The 18,097-nt window shown below is 41.6% G+C and overlaps 2 protein-coding genes across 2 annotated transcripts in view; one reads left to right on the forward strand and one right to left on the reverse strand.

Moving 5' to 3' along the window:
* Positions 1–1,302: 1,302 nt before the first annotated feature.
* txnl1 (thioredoxin-like 1) lies at positions 1,303–12,322 on the reverse strand. Its single transcript, XM_036139970.1, has 8 exons — positions 12,051–12,322; positions 6,746–6,842; positions 4,775–4,948; positions 2,949–3,071; positions 2,739–2,808; positions 2,493–2,665; positions 1,650–1,754; positions 1,303–1,555 (listed from the first exon to the last, which is right to left on the reverse strand). Exons 1-8 carry the CDS (start codon positions 12,146–12,148, stop codon positions 1,526–1,528), a joined length of 870 nt encoding a protein of 289 aa, XP_035995863.1. The 5' UTR covers positions 12,149–12,322; the 3' UTR covers positions 1,303–1,525.
* Positions 12,323–14,081: 1,759 nt separating this feature from the next.
* rab27b (RAB27B, member RAS oncogene family) overlaps positions 14,082–18,097 on the forward strand; it is a 74,708-nt gene continuing 70,692 nt past the window's right edge. Inside the window, exon 1 of the mRNA XM_036139971.1 lies at positions 14,082–14,299. The gene's annotated coding sequence lies outside the window, so the exon portion shown is untranslated. The remainder of the gene's footprint in view (positions 14,300–18,097) is intronic.

Below are 18,097 nucleotides of genomic sequence, written 5' to 3' on the forward strand. Positions count from 1 at the left end.
GTCTACTGGGTTTCATCAAGTCTGCAGCTGTTTACCTGGACACCTTGGAGCTCTTCATGCTTCCTTCTGCTGACACGTTATACCAGATTTGATCTTCCAGCAGGACTCAGCACCTATTAAGCTCATTTTCCCTCCAAACAACAACTTGTAGCTCCTGGTTAGGGTCCATCTCCTCACAATGGTTCATAACACACTGACTCCAGCCTCTGTCCACTCTGTGAAGCTATTCTAAATATTTTGCTTTACAATCAGCCTCAAATGTGGAATAACCTCCCCCATCACTACCCACTTTTATAAGTTGCCTTAAAGCCCACTATTATTCTTTGGCTTTTACCACTAGCGAGACTTAGTTTTCATTTTTTCTTATTGGATTTATTGTTTCTTTTTAAGCTTTTTCATCTTTTTTTTTTTTTTTTTAATGGATGTGTTTTAGCTTGTAGCAATGTGCAGCACTTCGTTTCAGCTGTTGGCTGTTTTTTAAATGCTTCATAAATAAAGATGAAGTTTGGACAATCCTCTGAAAGCTGCGCTGATCGTAGTTGCTGGTGCCTCGTTTCCTTTCTCCTTCCTCTAAACTTTCTGTGAATGGTGTATAACTTGATTTCCAAATTAAATGCAACATTTACTTTATGAAAAGAGAAGTGTGGCCCATTGAGCCTTTTTATGCTTAGCCCTGATAAGATGCTTCTGGATCAGCTGTAGCCGTGTGTTGACGCTCTGTCTCTAGCTGCAGTTCACCTTTTGGATCTATGTGCTTTGCTCTACAATCCTCCCAAATATAGTTATGCTTTTTTTTTCCTTCCACACTTTTTCCTTCCACTTAATTTTCCAAAACGCTTGGATGCAGCCCTCTGTAAACGACGAGCTTAGTTAAAATTGACCTGCTGTGGCTTCATCTCCTCATGTCGAGTCAGCAGTCCCCAGGATTATAATATTATATTATCATATTTGTGTTCATAATCCTGTTTTATTGGTGATGCAATAGTCAAAACGGCTCTGAAACAGCTAAGGGTTTTCATTAGCCTGTAATCCTCCGTATTTAGTCAAATTCTGATTAAATTAACAACTCAGCTTCATTTTGTCGTGATTTATTTTTGTTTCTACAAACCAAGCAACTCAGTTGTAATCAAAATACAATTAGCTGCTGAAAATATCAGCACCAGATAGAAAAATCTGGGTAATAAGCAGCGTATCTATGTTTTCTGCGTCATAACCAGGGTCTGGGCTGGGGCCGATGTTCTGGTTCCAGCGGGCTCTTTACCTGCTGCGGCGTAGCGGTGAATAAAGCCAACAGGAAGCACGTGCCTTTGGAAAAGGATTGTGTTTTATTTACAGGGATTCCAACAGAATTACAATATAAATGAGTTGAGATGGCGTCAGCGGAGATGGAGAGTTCAGTGAGAGCGACAGGAGGGAAGCTGGACGTTGATCCGCCGTTTCTCTCCGGCAGCTTTGGCAGAAGGAAGACCCTCAGCGGGTTCTGCAGCCTTCTCCTCCTCCTCCTCCTCTGGCCTTATTCTGCTGCTCAGTGGCTCTCGCCTTTCTTCCCAACAACCTGCAGGGAGACGAGGCGAAGACATCAGGGCCGATCGGGACACTTTAAAACACATCTAACCGGATCAGAGCGGATCGGCGCTGCTGCTTCGTACCCGCTTGAAGTCGTTCATGTTGGTGGCCTGAACCGGAGTGCCGATGAACGTCAGGTAGTTAATTTTTGTCGTCTCCTCGTCTCCTTGGTTTGACTTGATAAATACCTGGAGAGGGAAGACAGGAAGTGGACCTAGTGAGACACTGGAGGGAGACGGGATTGGTTGTTCGTCTAAAGAAGGCAGACGGTGGTGTCAGAAAATGTAGCTTCGGTTTGAGTGAATTTAGCTGAATGTGATGCAAAGGCTGCTGCATCAGAGATAAACTACAAAAAGTTTAATGCCAAGTTTTCTGAGGTGCATCTTGACACTGCTTCATGTCTCTAAACATATCTGTACTAAGTCAGTTAAACCCACCAAGATACCACTCCGCCACAGCTGACAGCAACACTAAGCCCTCTGGTGGCCAGTTAAGGTGTTGCAACTTTATGCAAATTAAATGATACACTATATAAACTAAGATGCTCCCAGTTTTAGTCCACGAGGCCGACACCCCGTCTACTTTTAAGCCTATGTGTAAAACCTTATATATCTATCTATCTCTCTCTCTCTCTCTCTCTCTCTCTCTCTCTATATATATATATATATATATATATATATATATATATATATATATATATATATATATATATATATAGTTAGAGCAGCTTATGTTATCCGAAGGTCTCCTCCTGACTTTTTCCTACTACTCTCCATGTCTGCAGTCATTTGCTGACAATAAAGTTGTGTTCCCTCTGTTTTCTATTGTCTTTCTCTGCTTTCTGTCCTTCTAACTCCCTGTAAATATGAACAGACGTTCATTTAAAGTAAGTTTCTCGGATCAAGAATGCGTTTAATGATCCTCACCGTAGCACTCTGGACGTTCTGAAACTTGACGTAGCGCAGAGGGATCAGGCCGTCGTCTTTGTAGTCGTCCTCAGACAGGTCCAGGGTCTGGGTGGCTTCGCTCCGCTCGGCGTCGTCGAAACCCATCGACCGCGGGAGATTGATGAACACCTTCACCACCTTCGGGGCCTGGGCTGAGGAGGAGAGGCGACAGGTGAGACACGTGGACTCTGGGATGTTACGGCGTCACAAAGAATAAAAGCTCACCTAGATCTGAGCACTGGAGCTTCATAGAGAAAAGCTTGACAGGCTGGTTGAAGGCGATGGTTATCAACAGCTTGAGGAGGAAACAGGTGAGTTAATAGAGGGGAAAGCGAGCCGGTGCATGGGACAGGCGATCAGTCCGCCAGCGGCCCGCACACAAACATTTCACAGGCAGATTAGCGCCGGCACGTGGCTCAGACTGCTGGCTTTTACCTGCTCGTCACAGTCGGACTCCAGGTAGGACGAGTCTTTGACTAAACAGTTGTCGAAGCCGCAGTCGTCGCTCTCGTTGAGGCACTCGCAGCCGGCTTTGTTGACGAAAGGCATGAGGTCCATCTGAACGACACAGAGAGACCGAGTCAGACACGGTTCTGTCCTCTGAGGACAAAGGTCTCGGGTTTTTGACTCCTGGTTCAAGCCTGGCACCTGAGAAAGTTCCCAACTGTTTTGATTTATAGACTAAAAACACACAGGGGGCCAATGTTCTAACTTAAAGCCACATGTTTGATCTTTTTTCAACAAATAATAACTAGATCTCATAGCTTTGCTTTTTGTCCTCGTTAAACGATTCCCCTTCGGCTTTACCCGCCATCCTGCCACGTTTTCTAACAATCTGCAGGATTTCCACGTCCATATACACTGCAAAAAGAAGAAAAAAAGAAAAAAAGGTAAAATTTTCTTGAAATGAATGTATTTGTCCTTGATTTGAGCAAGTAAATAAGATTATTTGCCAAAGGAATTAGTATTTTTACCCCTAAAATAAGATAATTAGATATACTTCACTTGAAATAAGATAATGGAGATGAATTGTTCTTATTTTAAGTTCAAAAGTCTTATTTCATTGGCAAATAATCTTATTTACCTGCTCAAATCAAGGAAAAATTCTCTCATTTCAAGAAATAATTTCTTATTTAGAGTTCTATTTTTGCAGTGTAGGAGCTTTCTGCACCTCCACCTCCAGTTTCAGCCCAACTACGGAGGCGGAAACCTCCTCTGTGTTTTCATTTGGCAATCTGCAGCAGGAGAAGTTTGGTTTTCTGGGTAAAAAGTGCAGACTGAGCGTAACCTGGTGCTGCACATCTCAGCGAGTCCAGTCAGAAGAAATCAGCACTCAGAGCCAGAAATCTACACGTTGATTACGGCAAAAAGAAATGTTTTTAAATCAGTTAAACTGCGACTATTATAAATTCTGCTGATAAAAATCATGAGATGATGCTTTTCTTTCTCCTCGGGGCATCATTTAGCATTTTAACAGCATTTTAACAGCAGAAACCAGCAGAGCTGAGCCAGGAGGTCGTCCCATTCAGGGATAAGTCTGATTTTAGCAGCTACCGACTGATCTGCTCGTAAAATAACGCTCATCAGGACTGGGTGTCATCTAGATGAGCCAATTTGATATGATTCTTGATACGTAGCTCAGCTTGATTTGATTTGACTCCAATATCGATATTTATTACTTTAAAATTAATGCTCAAACAAAAAGTTATAAATATTATATTTATGTTCTATTTATTGAACACTGACATATTAACAGGAAGATAAAGTGCATTTGGTTTAATGCATTTAACGTATCAGAGAAACCAAAAATGCGCCAAACGTCTGATTTTTAGATTCGTCTCACTTCCTCACTGTGAACAGTAACGACTGTAATAACGCCCCCTAGTGGCTGGGAGGTATATTGATATTAAAACCCAGAATATTGATATAAAACTGTTTTTAAAAACATTGATATTAATATTTGTGTTGATTTTTATGCGCATCCCTACTAGGACCTGATGTTACTCGAGGAAGCAGGTTCTAGAAGGCGGAGAAAGCCTTCATCAATCAGTGCTTCCTGTTTCTCTAACCCCAGCTTGGACACAATCTGACTGTAAACGATGCTGTGAAGCTACTTGGTGCCTCCTGCAGAGGTTTAGCGCTTAAACAGGATACTGTAAAAACAACATAAACCCGTTTCCTGTGGAACCGCCTGAGCACGCCGCTCTGGTACCAGTCCAGAACCAGGAGGGGAACCCGTCAGAAAGGCAGGGTGGACCCACGTATCCCTTGGGGATGTCGGAGTCCTCGCTGTTCCCCGGGTCGTTCTCCGTGTGCTGTTTGATCTTCTCCTCCAGGCCGGCGGCGTCCGCTCCCTGGTACTGGTCGACCCGGACCCGGTTCCTGAAGAACAGGAAGGTGGGCGTCGCTGAGATGTTGTTGGCTGCCGCCGTGCCCTGAGGAAAAAAAAATTAAAGGCAGGTTAACGGGATTCTGGGTCTTTTGGTCCAATCTGTAGAGCCGGGTGTCCAAACTGTGGCCCGGGGGCCATTTGTGGCCCATGTGCTGATTTTATGCGGTCCTCCTACTTCATCTCCAAAAAGATTTGGCCGACCAACGCTGGTGGCTTTTTGCAAAAGTGAACTTTTTATTTTTAATTACTGTAAATGTATTATAGACATGTGAAAATCTTACAACTGAATGTTCGATACAACACCAAACATTTGTCTTTTAATAAGAACACTTTTTACATTTGCTTTACTTTCATAGTAAATAGGGCGACTTTGGTGCATTAAAATCTGACTGGAATTAATTTATTAAAATTGGCTGAAAACAGCTTAATATGTTTTCATAAAATGATGTGTTGGGAGGGTTAAAAGAAAATGACAATATTTTTGGTAATGTTATTTATTTTTATTAATTTTTTTGGCTTTCGATTTAACAATTTTGGCCCAATAGGCGAAAAGTTTGGACACCTCTGCTGTTGAACTTCCAGTAGGGTCAGGGCTGTGTGATACAAGCTTTTCATATCAGTCGATAGATAAATACTGAGTAATTCTTTAAATATTTGAAATGAGGACCGGGGAAAAATTGTAATCCTAACCCTATTTAAATGTAACCTTTAAAATGGGTCAGACCTACTACCAAGCTTGCTTAGTCCACAAAATGCAGTTCAAAGCCTTCAGCTGATCCAAAATGCTGCAGCAAGAGTTCTGATGAAAATCAACAAGAGGGATCATATTTCTCCTATTTTAGCTTCCCTTCATTGGCTTCCTGTTAAATCAAGATTAGAATTTAAAAATCTTCTTCTAACGTATAAAGCCCTTAATAATCAAACTCCATCATATATCAGAGCTCTGATTACCCCGTATGTTCCTAACAGAGCACTTCGCTCTCAGACTGCAGGTCTGCTGGTGGTTCCTAGAGTCTCTAAAAGTAGAATGGGAGGCAGATCCTTTAGCTATCAGGCTCCTCTCCTGTGGAACCAACTCCCAGTTTTGGTCCGTGAGGCAGACACCCCGTCTACTTTTAAGACTAATCTTAAAACTTTCCTTTGTGACAAAGCTTCTAGTCAGAGTGGCTCATGTTACCCTGAGCTATCTCTATAGTTATGCTGCTATAGGCTTAGGCTGCTGGAGGACATCAGGGTCTATTTCTCTCACTCTGCTGAGTTCTCCTACTGCTCTCCAATCTGCATTGTTTGTTGTTATTTCAGCTTTTACATTTTTGTTCTCTGTCATTTTTCTCTTCATAGAAGGTACACCTGGTCTGGCGTTCTGTTAGCTGTGACATCATCAGGGGAGGCAGATCATCCTCTATTACCATCTAACATAGAAAGTACTCCTGGGTCAATGTGAGCTTCTGTGCTTTCTGTGTCTCTGCTCTGTCTTCTCTAAGCCCCAGTGGGTGGAGGCAGATGAGCGTTCACACTGAGCCTGGTTCTGGTTCTGCCGGAGGTTTTCCTTCTCATTAATGGGGAGTTTTTCTTCCCACTGTCGCTTCATGCTTGCTCAGTATGAGGGATTGCAGCAAAGCAATCCCTCATTGCTCAGCTCTAAGTAGGATTATTCCTCATTTATCCATTTTAAAACCACTTTGGATGTCTGTCCTGGAACAACTTTCACCGAAGCTCCGGCCTCCAGTGAAAAGAAAACTGCTGAACATCAGCGTTCCTGTCCAGGGTGAAGCGAGTTTTACGTCACGATGGAGGACGTATTATTGATGGCATACATTTCAGGAGGGACCAGGCGTACCTGACAGACGTGGACGTCGACCTCCAGGAAGACCACCTGTGGATATTTGTTGCTGAACATGTTGAACGCTGGAGCTATTCTGATGCAGGGCCGACAGCTGCGGAGAGGAGGAGGAGGAGAACATCTCATCACCTGCAGCACACACAGAAACTCTACAACAGCTTTTTGCTCTGAACTTTGACGTGACCTTTAACCTTTTGCATCCGTCCACTCATGTCTAAATGTGGCTGATCAACTGGACTAACCCGAGTTTCAGGGTCTCTTCTTGGTTAAATCTGGACGTGACTTACAGACTAAAAACATCAATTTCATGATATTTTCACGTACTAAACCACGGACTGGCCAACATTAAGAAAGACGTTAAAGAAAGACGAGCCTGAATAAGTTTTGCTGAAAGGATTTATGGTGTGATGAAGCTGAGCCTGAACATCTTGGTACCTATAGGGAAGCACGGCGGTGGCAGTATCATGCTTTGGGGCCTCGTTTCCTGTCAGATCTGCTTTAAACCAGCCGCGGTTTGTTTGCTCTGATAATCTGCATTTATGGGCAGCTGTAAAAAGTCCAGAGGAACTCTGGTCCAAACGCAACCGTGGTTCTGGGTTTACTGCCCAACCCAAGTCCAGTCCACATGTGTCTCATGCAGCCTGAGAGCAACTGGCTCATTCTAGGCAGCTAGGTGAGAACAGCAGTCCCCAACCCCCGGGGCGTGGGCCGATACAGGTCCGTGGATAATCTGGTACTGGGTCACACAGAAAGAGAAAATAACGTACCATATTTTTTGGACTATAAATCACATCAGTCATAATTTCATCATAAAGATGAAAAAACATTTATAAGTCGCACCGGACTACACAACGCATTTATTTAGAAATTTATTTCACACAATCCAAGCCTAAAAACTGACATTTAATCTAGTAAATCAACTTATTCAATCACACAGCTGCATCAACAACCGGCTGAATAACGTGAAACACACCCGGGAGGATGAACGGGAGAAATTAGCACAACAAGCCAGAAACTCCAACCCGGAAAGTTCAGAGCATTTCGGTGTAATTACGCTGAAATCAGACTGTGAGCTAACGGTGCTACATGCTAAGCTAACAGCATGTAGCGTAACAGTGCTACATGCTAAGCTAACAGCATGTAGCGTAACAGTGCTACATGCTAAGCTAACAGCATGTAGCGTAACAGTGCTACATGCTAAGCTAACAGCATGTAGCGCAACAGTGCTACATGCTAAGCTAACAGCATGTAGCGTAACAGTGCTACATGCTAAGCTAACAGCATGTAGCGTAACAGTGCTACATGCTAAGCTAACAGCATGTAGCGTAACAGTGCTACATGCTAAGCTAACTGTACGACACGGATGTTTCAGACATAAAGCTCACGTAAATCAGAGAAGTTGTAAACCACCCAGACAACAGAGCCGTAAGCTAGCGCTAGCTGCTATTAGCTTCACAGACGGCCCAGTAACAGGTTCTGTGTCAGTCTGGTTCCTTAGAGCTGCACCACGCATCGCTCTGCAGACTGAAACAGTGAAACAACGTAGAAACATGTGTTCTATTTTTGTTGTCTATAACTTAATGTTTTAATACATTTTTAAGTGGTGCAAGAGCAGCATATAGTTTCCACAAGCCTAGAGCGCCCTCTTGTGGCTATAGAAGGTAATGTTCACTCGTTGGTTCATGTTGGTCTGTATGATTTACCATTTTAATTTGATATATATGTCGCATCTCACTATAAGTCATAGGATCGCCCAAACTATGAAAAAACGTGCGACTTATAGTCCCAAAAATACAATACATTCTTTGTTTTACTTATTACTGGAGTCTGAACTATGTTTGATCCTGAAATATGTCCGTATTCTCTCTGTTCCACGTCAGTGTTTCACCTCTCAGTTAGGTGATAAAACTAAACCCATAAGCTAGCAAAAGGAGTAAAAACAAACGGCTTTGGAAAGTTTCTTTGCGAAGGGGCGGAGTCCCACACAGGAGACAGAAGCCAAACAACATAAAGCTGCATTAAGCAGCTAAAATCAGGGGTCTAACTAAGTATGTGGATTTATCCTGAACTTCTAACGTCCTTCTGCATAATACGCAGCGACCCAGTAGCCAAAAAACCAGCACGTCTCTGCCGGCTTAGAGTCACGGCGCTGAAAACCCCGCTGCTGTTCCCCACCTCCTATCTGTGGGTTAACAAAACAAAACTATTTTTCCTCCAGTCCACCTGAATTAAACTCGTTCAGAGCCCCAAATGTTGCCTGGCCTTTTGAAAAAAGACAAGTTCTAATTTGTGATAAAGATCTACTGTAGGAAATATGTTGTCATCGTTAAAGAAATGCACTTTATGTCTATTTTGAGGTTTAAGAAAAAAAAGAGGATAGATGGGGTGTTGATATTTGTGGATAATAATGTCAAATAAATAATCATAGTTTCCAACATAATGAAAAAATATTGATTTAAAATAAAATATTACTGGCACTTTTAGCATCATTCTGTTGTGAAAATTAAAAGCAATTAGTGCAAGAAAAAAACATCTGAAACCTGAATTTATTATCATTATTACATTTAAATACCATAACAAAAATATAATTTGTAGCCAAAGTTATTAAGAGCCACAGGCTGCAGAGCGCTGGCTTAGGAGGTAGACCAGACGTTGCTCATGTTATGTTGTTGGCGCGACGATACAAGGTGTTGCTAATAAAGTTGCCTGTCAGGACACGTTGGATTCATGTTTATTATTGCTGGTGAAGATTCTCAGTCATCCAGGTCATGGTCATTAAAAAAAAAAAAGTAAAAAACAAAACAACTGGACTTGTTTTTCGTAGTTGAAGACGTTTCGTTTCCTCCCCAGGAAGCTTTCTCAATTCAAAAAGTCTGGAGTAATGTAGAGTAACAAGCTTTATACTACACTGAGTAGAAAGTATGTTTGTTTATTATTATATTCAGGAAAAAATAAATCAAAGTCTTTTATTTTGCTGCATTTATCCGCCCTCCCTTAAAGTCCGGACCGTAAAAACATCTTAAGACATTAAACTCAGCAACACTGGTTAACGTGGCGTCGATACGTTTAGCCATGTTTACATGGACGTAAGTAAATCGGAATAAAAATGCGTCACGTAAACACGGCAACTAGAACATTGGGATCAGATCAAGCTAAACTGGAATTCAACGTATTCCAAATGAGGCGGGCGGTTTATGCCGACCGTTATTCTGAGCAGCGTCCATCTAAACACGGATCTGGACAAAGTGCCGTACGTCGCTCATCCTGCTCCACAGGAACACCAACAGCCTGTGTTGCTAAACCTGCAGCTTAATTTGGGAGCGCAGCGACGTCTCAGCCGTTCCTAGAACCTGGTGCTGATCCACTCTGGATGCTAACGCTGATAAAAAATAAAAAATACATAACACTTCTGCTTTTTCCGGAAGTACAAGTTCTGTGGGTTTGGAATAAATTCCAGCGCATGTAAACGTACGGCAGGATCAAATTAAATGATGTATTCAGATTGTTTTTTTTTTTACTGTGACGTTTGTTCTGTGTTGGCTAAGTGTGTTAAATGTTTAAAGTGGATTTCTATGCTGACACGTCAGCCTGTAGAAACAGATTTCCCTTTATGGGACAACATAGATATCCATCTATTTCAGTCAGAATATCCCATCATGGAATGTAACCGTAGCTCGTGTTTTATTCCCGCTCTGAACAAGTCAGCTGATCGAGTCGTTGCTCCTCGTAGAATCTGCTCGTTTCAGCGAACACTGCCACAAACAAGCAATCGTTCTAAATACATCCGGGCCGTTTGTTTTGCTCTCTAAACCGGACTGTAAAAACTAAGCAAACCAAAGGAAAGGCTGAGACGCCCAGGCCTACCCTGGAGTGAAAGCGCCTCCAGGAGAGGAGCAGGAAACTACGAACCATCCACTTACACGCTGCGTTGGTTCTGTTCCAACCCTGGAGGTTAGAACAGAACCTTCAGGGTTCTACTTGGCTGCGGCTCTGCAACCTGTCGCTCTTAGTAACTTTTGCCAAATATGATAAGCACTGAGCAATGTTTTAAAATCTACAGGTAATAAATTAATGCTGTTTTTTTTACACCAATAATGTATGGAATATCTTGTTTGGTCTTCTGGTTGATATTACGTGCGTTTTTGGTGTCGTTTTCTATTAAAAAAAACAACAACTAATTCTCCTACATTGCAAAAAGGAAACTAAAAGTAGATAATTTCTTCAAATGAGTGCATTTGTCTTGAAACTTAGCAGGTAAATAACATTATCTGCCAATGGAATGTGTATTTTGACCCCTAAAATAAGTTAATTAGATATCTGCACTTAGATGATGGAGATGAGTTGTTCTTATTTTAAGTGCAAAAATCTATTTCTACTGGGAGATCATTTAAACTTGCTGCTCAAATCAAGGACAAATACTTTCGTTTCAAGAAAACTTTACTTACCTTTAGCTCCCTTTTTTGCAGTGTGTGTGTAAGACTCCAATGCTTTCCTTTATTTTAAAAGCTTATAATATATATTGTTTTGTCTTTTATTTAAAAATCTAAACATATTTCTTGTAGTGAATATTGTAAAAACTAGTAATTAGGTTTTGGAGCTCACCTAGCCTTTGTGGCTATAAACAAATTCTTATTAGCTGGACAGAAGGCAAAAATGGCTCCTTGGGTTATAAAGGTTGCTGACGTGTGATGAAGAGGAACTTTCCCATGGCAATATCCCAAATGATAATCCAAAACAACTAAATTATAGCTTCGCAAGAAGTAGATTCAACTGCAATAAGGTTAACCGGCGGTTCAAAAACTATCCATTTAAGGATGTGGACATTTTTACACTTTTTTTGTTCTGAAATAAATCTCAGTTTATTTTCCAAACGAGATGCATAGGTTTAAGGATTAAACTCCTCCACATTAAAGGAGTTAGAAGTTCAGACATGATTGATCTGGATCATTTTCTTCCATTGGGTAAAAGTGTCATTTTAACAGGACGGAGAAAACTTTTTATATCCTCATTCTGGTGCAGATTTACTCGGTTTCGGGTATGATTTGTTGTTATGTATTAAACAAGAGCCCTCCGAGTGCAGCGGTGCTACACCTCAGCGGCTAACTTACTGTAATACTGCCAAGTCATTGTAAGCAGCGGAGCTAGTTAGCTTTTAGCAGCTAAACGCATCGTGGATCTCTGAGATAATCACAGCTGCTCCGGCACCCAGCTTTCCTAACGTATTTCAAACCAACTAAATCCAGATCTTCCATGTTCACAGAACCAGCAGACAGAGCCCGGTTAGCCGCGTCGAGAACCTTACCCGGCCATTGTGAACTTCACCACGGCTAGCCTGGAGCCGGCGGCCGCTAACTCCGGCTGGAAGTCCGGGTCGCTGCCGATGACTTTAACGCCAACCATGGTTTGGTTCTGGACTGAGGTCCGAGCCTGATCCTCCGGGGGTGTTCAGAGCAGGAAACCGGACGGCCTGGAGGGGTTTAGGGGTTTTGTTTTTAGCTTTCTGTCAGGAATTTAGCTCAGCAGTCACACTGTGGGAACACACAGCGCCGTCAAGAATGAAGACTCCTGATTGGTCAATTCCTGACCGGAATGGGCGGAGTTTCTCCCGTCTTCTTCCTGTGGTGCTTCATGGCGGCTGGCCGACCAATCACAAAAGTGCATTACCGCCACCAGCTGGACTGGAGTAGGTACAGGACAGAAATTATTATTAAAGTGCAAATTATTATAAATGAAAAATTGTGTTTTTCGAAAATGACATTATTTTATTTATTTATTTATTTTAGAATATATTACCTCCAAAACATTTCCAATTGTGCAGTTAACATTTAGTTTATCTGTGCTTCTTTGAGAAAGCAGACATGTCTCCTTTCTGGCTCATATGCTTTCCAAACGTGCTGTAGCTACAGATTCAGCCAAATTGCAATCGTCCCATAACCCTGATGTATGCTTTGTTAAGACCAAAAAGCGGATTTTTTTTCTTCTTCTTCTTTGGTTCCACAAATCTTCGTTTACCTCCCTCCAAGGAAACGGAACAAAGTAATTTTGGTGTATCCAAAATTCAAAACATTGACTAGTCTGGTCCCCTTCTTAGACAAATATTTGACGGCAAAAACTTCCTGAAGATCGTTGTAGTTTCTGTCGTTTGGTGTTTGACACTCAGCACAATAATATATTTTATTGCTTAGCCAAGCTAAAAACTGTGTCCATTTTGAATTTTAAATCTGGAACAATCCTTTGTAATAATTAAACAAAGAAAAACACTTTCTGTGAGCTTTTTTTTGAAAGGGCAACGGATTCCCTTTAGAATGCCTAATGTAGGGCCATTCGTGATATAAAACTAAGATTTACCGTAATTTATCCAATGAAAACTTGAAACTGTATTTTGACTTTTAAAGCTTTAATTTTAAAGGGCAATAACCTCCTCATTATTGTCAGCTTTGTTTTTCGACTATGCAGAATCTACATTAGATTCAATCTAAACAATAAAACGTGAAGGTTTATATTTTGAAAAGCATCCGGTACCTTTATTTTAAAAAATCCAAAAGAGTGTCTTTTCATCACAAATTAGTGATGTTGAACTGACATATGCAAGAATGTGCTGAATCAAATGTTGAGACTTTAAATTTGAAATCATATTGATTGATATCGATAATTATCAAGAAATCCAAATATTTTATAAGTGCAGCCCTGGCCATTTTATGCTTTAGCTTAGCGACCTATTTTTAGATACAGAACAAACACTGAATTAAAATTCAACCAACTTTTTACCAAAACAGTACGTTTTTTAAAAAGAAAAAAAGAACGTGTGCTCTCTGATATCTTTGAAGGGGGCGGAGCTTGGTTCCTGGGTCTGCGTTGTGATTGGTTGGGAGGATGTAATGATGTAATATGAACCTACATGGCTAGAATGCAAAAGGAAGAAAAACTGTTATTATATTTAACTGTTTATTGACCCTTCTCTTCTATTGCAACACTTGTCTTTCGATTGGCATATTTAAAAATATATATTTGAAAAAAAAAACATTATACACACACACACACACACACACACATATATATATATATATATATATATATGTGTGTGTGTGTGCGTGTGTGTGTGTGTGTGTGACAAACAATCTTCAGGTAAGACACTGACTTCTTAAAAGTATCTCACACAACCCCACGTATAAAATAGAAAAAAAGAGAAAGTACTATCCCTTTAAATCACCATAGAAACACAGTAACGCCTCTTTCGCCAAGAGCTTGGAAATCCGACTTTACGTGTAGTCCTTGAAGGCATCCTGAGCGTCGGTCCCCCACCCCTGAAGCCAACGGAGCCACATCCGTCAGACTCGCTGCTCCCACGGAGCTTTCCACCCAGCAGATTCCCCGAACCGTCCTCCGTGTGAGCCAGCAGGCTTCTCTGCGTGGATCCCCCCCCCTCCCTCCCGTCCATCAGACCCGGGGGGAGCGATGCGACGTCCCGGAGGAGAGAGAAGAGGAGACCAAGCGGCCAGGCAGCAGCGCACACCTGAGAGGAGCATCTGAGTTAGTTTCCATTACAGAAAGGTGAGTGGCGGAGAGGACCGGGAGGTGTTTGCGCCGCGCGCGGAGCGGCCAGGTGTCTGCTTCCCGCTCGGCGCTGCGCTCCGGTCCGGTCGTGCCCAGCATCGGTGACTGGCGGGCGGGATGAGTCATAGCCTGAGTGCAGGGCTGCTCCGCTGGAGGAGCCGCTGGAGCAAACAACTCTGCAGCCTTCAGGGTTCAGCAGCAGCATCAGCAGCAGCAGCCGCTGCATGCAAAGCGCAGGCAAACGCGGCTCCACCTGCGACGCCTTTTACTGTCTCCGGTTTTGCATAACGCGTTTGTGTCCACGGATGAAGCGTTAGAGCAAAGGTCCAGCAGAGGAAAAAAAAAAAAAAAAAAAAAAAGCTAGTTTATGGTCCACATCTGTAAGGCTGAACCTGCAGCGTTGTTTGCTGAAATGATGCATGAAGCAACAAATAATAAAACTTTTCTTCCGATTTCTTTGACCGATATTAGGAAGACTGATAGACTTCATCTGCATCTAAACATTTATGGTTAGGAGAAAGTTAGCTGGCTGTATCCAAGCATATTAAAGTGAAGTTAAGTGGAAGGAAAAAGTCTATTTGTAGAGACACTACTTTGTTCCTTTAGTTCGGCTGGCTCTCATGGCTCAGCGCAGTTTAGATTTAAATTGTTGCGTCATTGACAGGCTGCAGCAGATCCGTATTCCTCCTGATTCAAACATGTGGGACTCTGATTCAACAAAATAATTCTGGGTCTTCTTAAATCCAACCGCAGTTGCCTCTAAATAAAAAAGGAAAGTGTTGTGTTGTGAATTGGCGCTAAATAAACTGAACTGAATTGAAAATCAATTAGAATATCATTGGATGCTTAATAAGTTCAGTTTTTTCCAATTAAAAACGTCGCACACACACGCAGCGTAAAAAGCTGATTGTTCAGAATGCTTCGTCTTAAGCTTGTTAATATGGAAAGTTAGGTGGAAGGAAAACATGTTTCATTGTGCTGCACCTGTGTAGGACAGCCCTGCTCCTTATTGTTTTCTATGTTTTAGGGTTAAATGTGTGGGTCAGTACCGAGCTTTAATAGATCCAGATCTCTGTCTGTGACGCAGATGTTCAGGAGTGATTGGATGTGTAAAACAAACAAACAAACAAACAAAAAACATTAAGGTTTCTAAACATCTGCAGGTTGGTAAAGTTTAGTAAAAGTCGTTAAGAAGCTTTGCATTACTTCTACTTCTAATACTTTCCATTAACTTCTAATGAGTTGGCATTTTTATAGCTTGTTATATATTTGTTTTGTCATTTATACCACAAATTTTCTGTGTTGTGTTTGACGTCTAAAAAAATTATGAAATGATCCAACGGGTGTTTTAACGTTGGTGGCTGAATATTGCAGAGACAGCCCTCCTGTCCCTGTGCTTGTTTTCATGCACCGAGCTGCGAACACTATTGTAATTTGACGGTGAATAGAAAACGCACCCTGTTTTAACACTATGGTTTTATGTATAAGGATATAATGAAAACCAGGTTCTTTAAGGTTGATGAATTAGCCCTAAATAGCCCAGATTCCTGCTGCAGCCACAGATGAGGCTGAAACAGGAAATGAAAGCACAGCCCAGCATCTTAATTCCTGTCTTATTCAGCCGTTCTGTTGTAGATCTGCTGATTTTATCACGTTTTGCATCGTCGTCCTGTTTATGACCCAGATTGACTCACATTTGATTAGAAAGTACTTTGCTACGCAGAGGAGTTCACGGCCCCTTCAATGACCGCCAGACAAAACAGCAAAGCAAGCCCAGGCCATCAACCCTCCGCCGCCGTGCTCACCTCAGCTGTCCAAAGAGAAGACGTGTGGCTCGTTTCCGTGTTGATGCAACTTTTTCAGAGCAGCCCTAAACGTTTAGTCTGTTTATGACATTCCTGCCCTCTGCTTTAACTTTTAGGAGGCAAACAGGCCTGTAGAGTCTGTAGAGTCTCCTGAATATTTCAGTTTAGAAATGACCTTATACCCTCGTCCTGGTTGACGGGCAGCAGCAACCGTTTCTCTAAGGTTATTGCTGATGTATTTCCAGCTTGGCGTTGTATTATTAAGGGATGTCTGTGTGTAAGTAAAGTAGGGGTGAGTGATATGGACTTTAAATTTTATCACGATGCATTGTGGTACCTTTGTGATAATGATAAAAGTGACAGTTACCGGCTTCTTGTAGTTTTTTTAACTGTGGCTGTGACTTCATGTCAATTATAGCCTCATAAATACAAATACTGTCATAAAAAGACACGTTCAATAATGTGACGTATATTAAAGCAAAATTCAAAAAAGGACACAAGTTACATCAAGAAATGTGATTTTAATCACTAAACTGCACGCAGTAATGCCGTTTGTTTATATTTTTTAATTTACTGACATTTGTTGACGCCCTGGAGAACCACACAGTGGAATAATTGTAACAATACTGGAAGTTTTTTGGGGGTTTTCAGACATTACTAATTGGAATTTATCGTAAGTCAAGATAAACCCAAACTCTCATCATAATAAGAATTTTTCACGATAATGATAAAACAATACAGTAAAGGCCCAGCTCTAAGGTAAAGTGTGTTTATTAAGCGCCTCGCACACACAAAGTGCTGTACAGAAAACTGTAAAACAACAATTAATATGACATAATAAAAATAAGATAGAATCACAATAAAAAAGGCCTGTTTAAAAAAAAAAAAAACATTTTTAACTGCTTCTTAAAAGAGTCGACAGAGTAAACTAAACGTAGCTGCAGAGGGAGACGGTTCCACAGCCTTGGTGCCACGGACCGAACGCATCGGTCCACCTTTGTGTTTAATTAACTAACAGAACCTGAGCCTCAGAACGAAATGAACGAGCATTTTGTTAGATAAGTAATCTGGGGCCTGGTTGTTTAGAGCTCTGTGTTAGTGTCAGAATTTTAAAGTGCGACCTAAACTGTGTAAGGAATATAAAACGGCGGTTGATTGGATCTGGCTTTCTGGAACGAGCCTTTCTGGAACAAGGTCTGGCTGCTCATTTCGTATGGTTTGCAGGCGTGAGAGTGAAGATTTATCCAACCCAGTAAAGAGAGCGTTACAATTATCTAAGCACGATAACACAAATGCATTCATTAATTTTTCCCATTCCGCCGAGAAGACCACCCGTCGCAGCTTAGAAATGTTCTTTAAACGAAAGAAACAGGAGCGAGACACAGATTTCACGTGTGAGTTAAGGCTCAGAGAAGAACTGAAAATTACACCAAGATTTCAGATGCTGGACTTCAGAGCTGCATAAATGATGTTAGAATGAAGCGCAGGAGGCGCTATAATCATCGTCTCAGTGTTTTGGTGTTTAAAACGAGGTAATTGCTGGAAAGCCAATCACCGATCACGCATAAACAGTGGACAAAGGTGGACAGCCTGTCCAGCTGATGAGGCTCAAAAGACAAACCGTTTAATATCATCTGCATAAAAGTGATAAGAAACGTCATTAAAAGGTTTAATAACAGCAGCTAAAGTAAGCAAACTACAAAGGACCCAAAAGTGACCCCTGTGGAACCTCGCAGGTCAGAGGCAGCTCTGGAGGTGGACTTGTCCTCTCAGATAAATAAAAGGAAAACCAATCAAGTGCAGATCCAGAGATTCCAGCTATAACCCCAACCTAATTAGTAAAAAGTTGTGGTCAATGGTAAGGCCGGACGATATAGAGAACAAGCATATCGATAAATAGAAATCATATTGACCGATATCGATAATTATCAACAAATTCAAAACATTTTTTTTAAGTGCAGCCCTGGACATTTTATGCTGTTGCTTAATG

The sequence above is a fragment of the Fundulus heteroclitus genome, chromosome 8 (assembly GCF_011125445.2).
Source record: "Fundulus heteroclitus isolate FHET01 chromosome 8, MU-UCD_Fhet_4.1, whole genome shotgun sequence".
NCBI classification, from domain to species: domain Eukaryota; kingdom Metazoa; phylum Chordata; class Actinopteri; order Cyprinodontiformes; family Fundulidae; genus Fundulus; species Fundulus heteroclitus.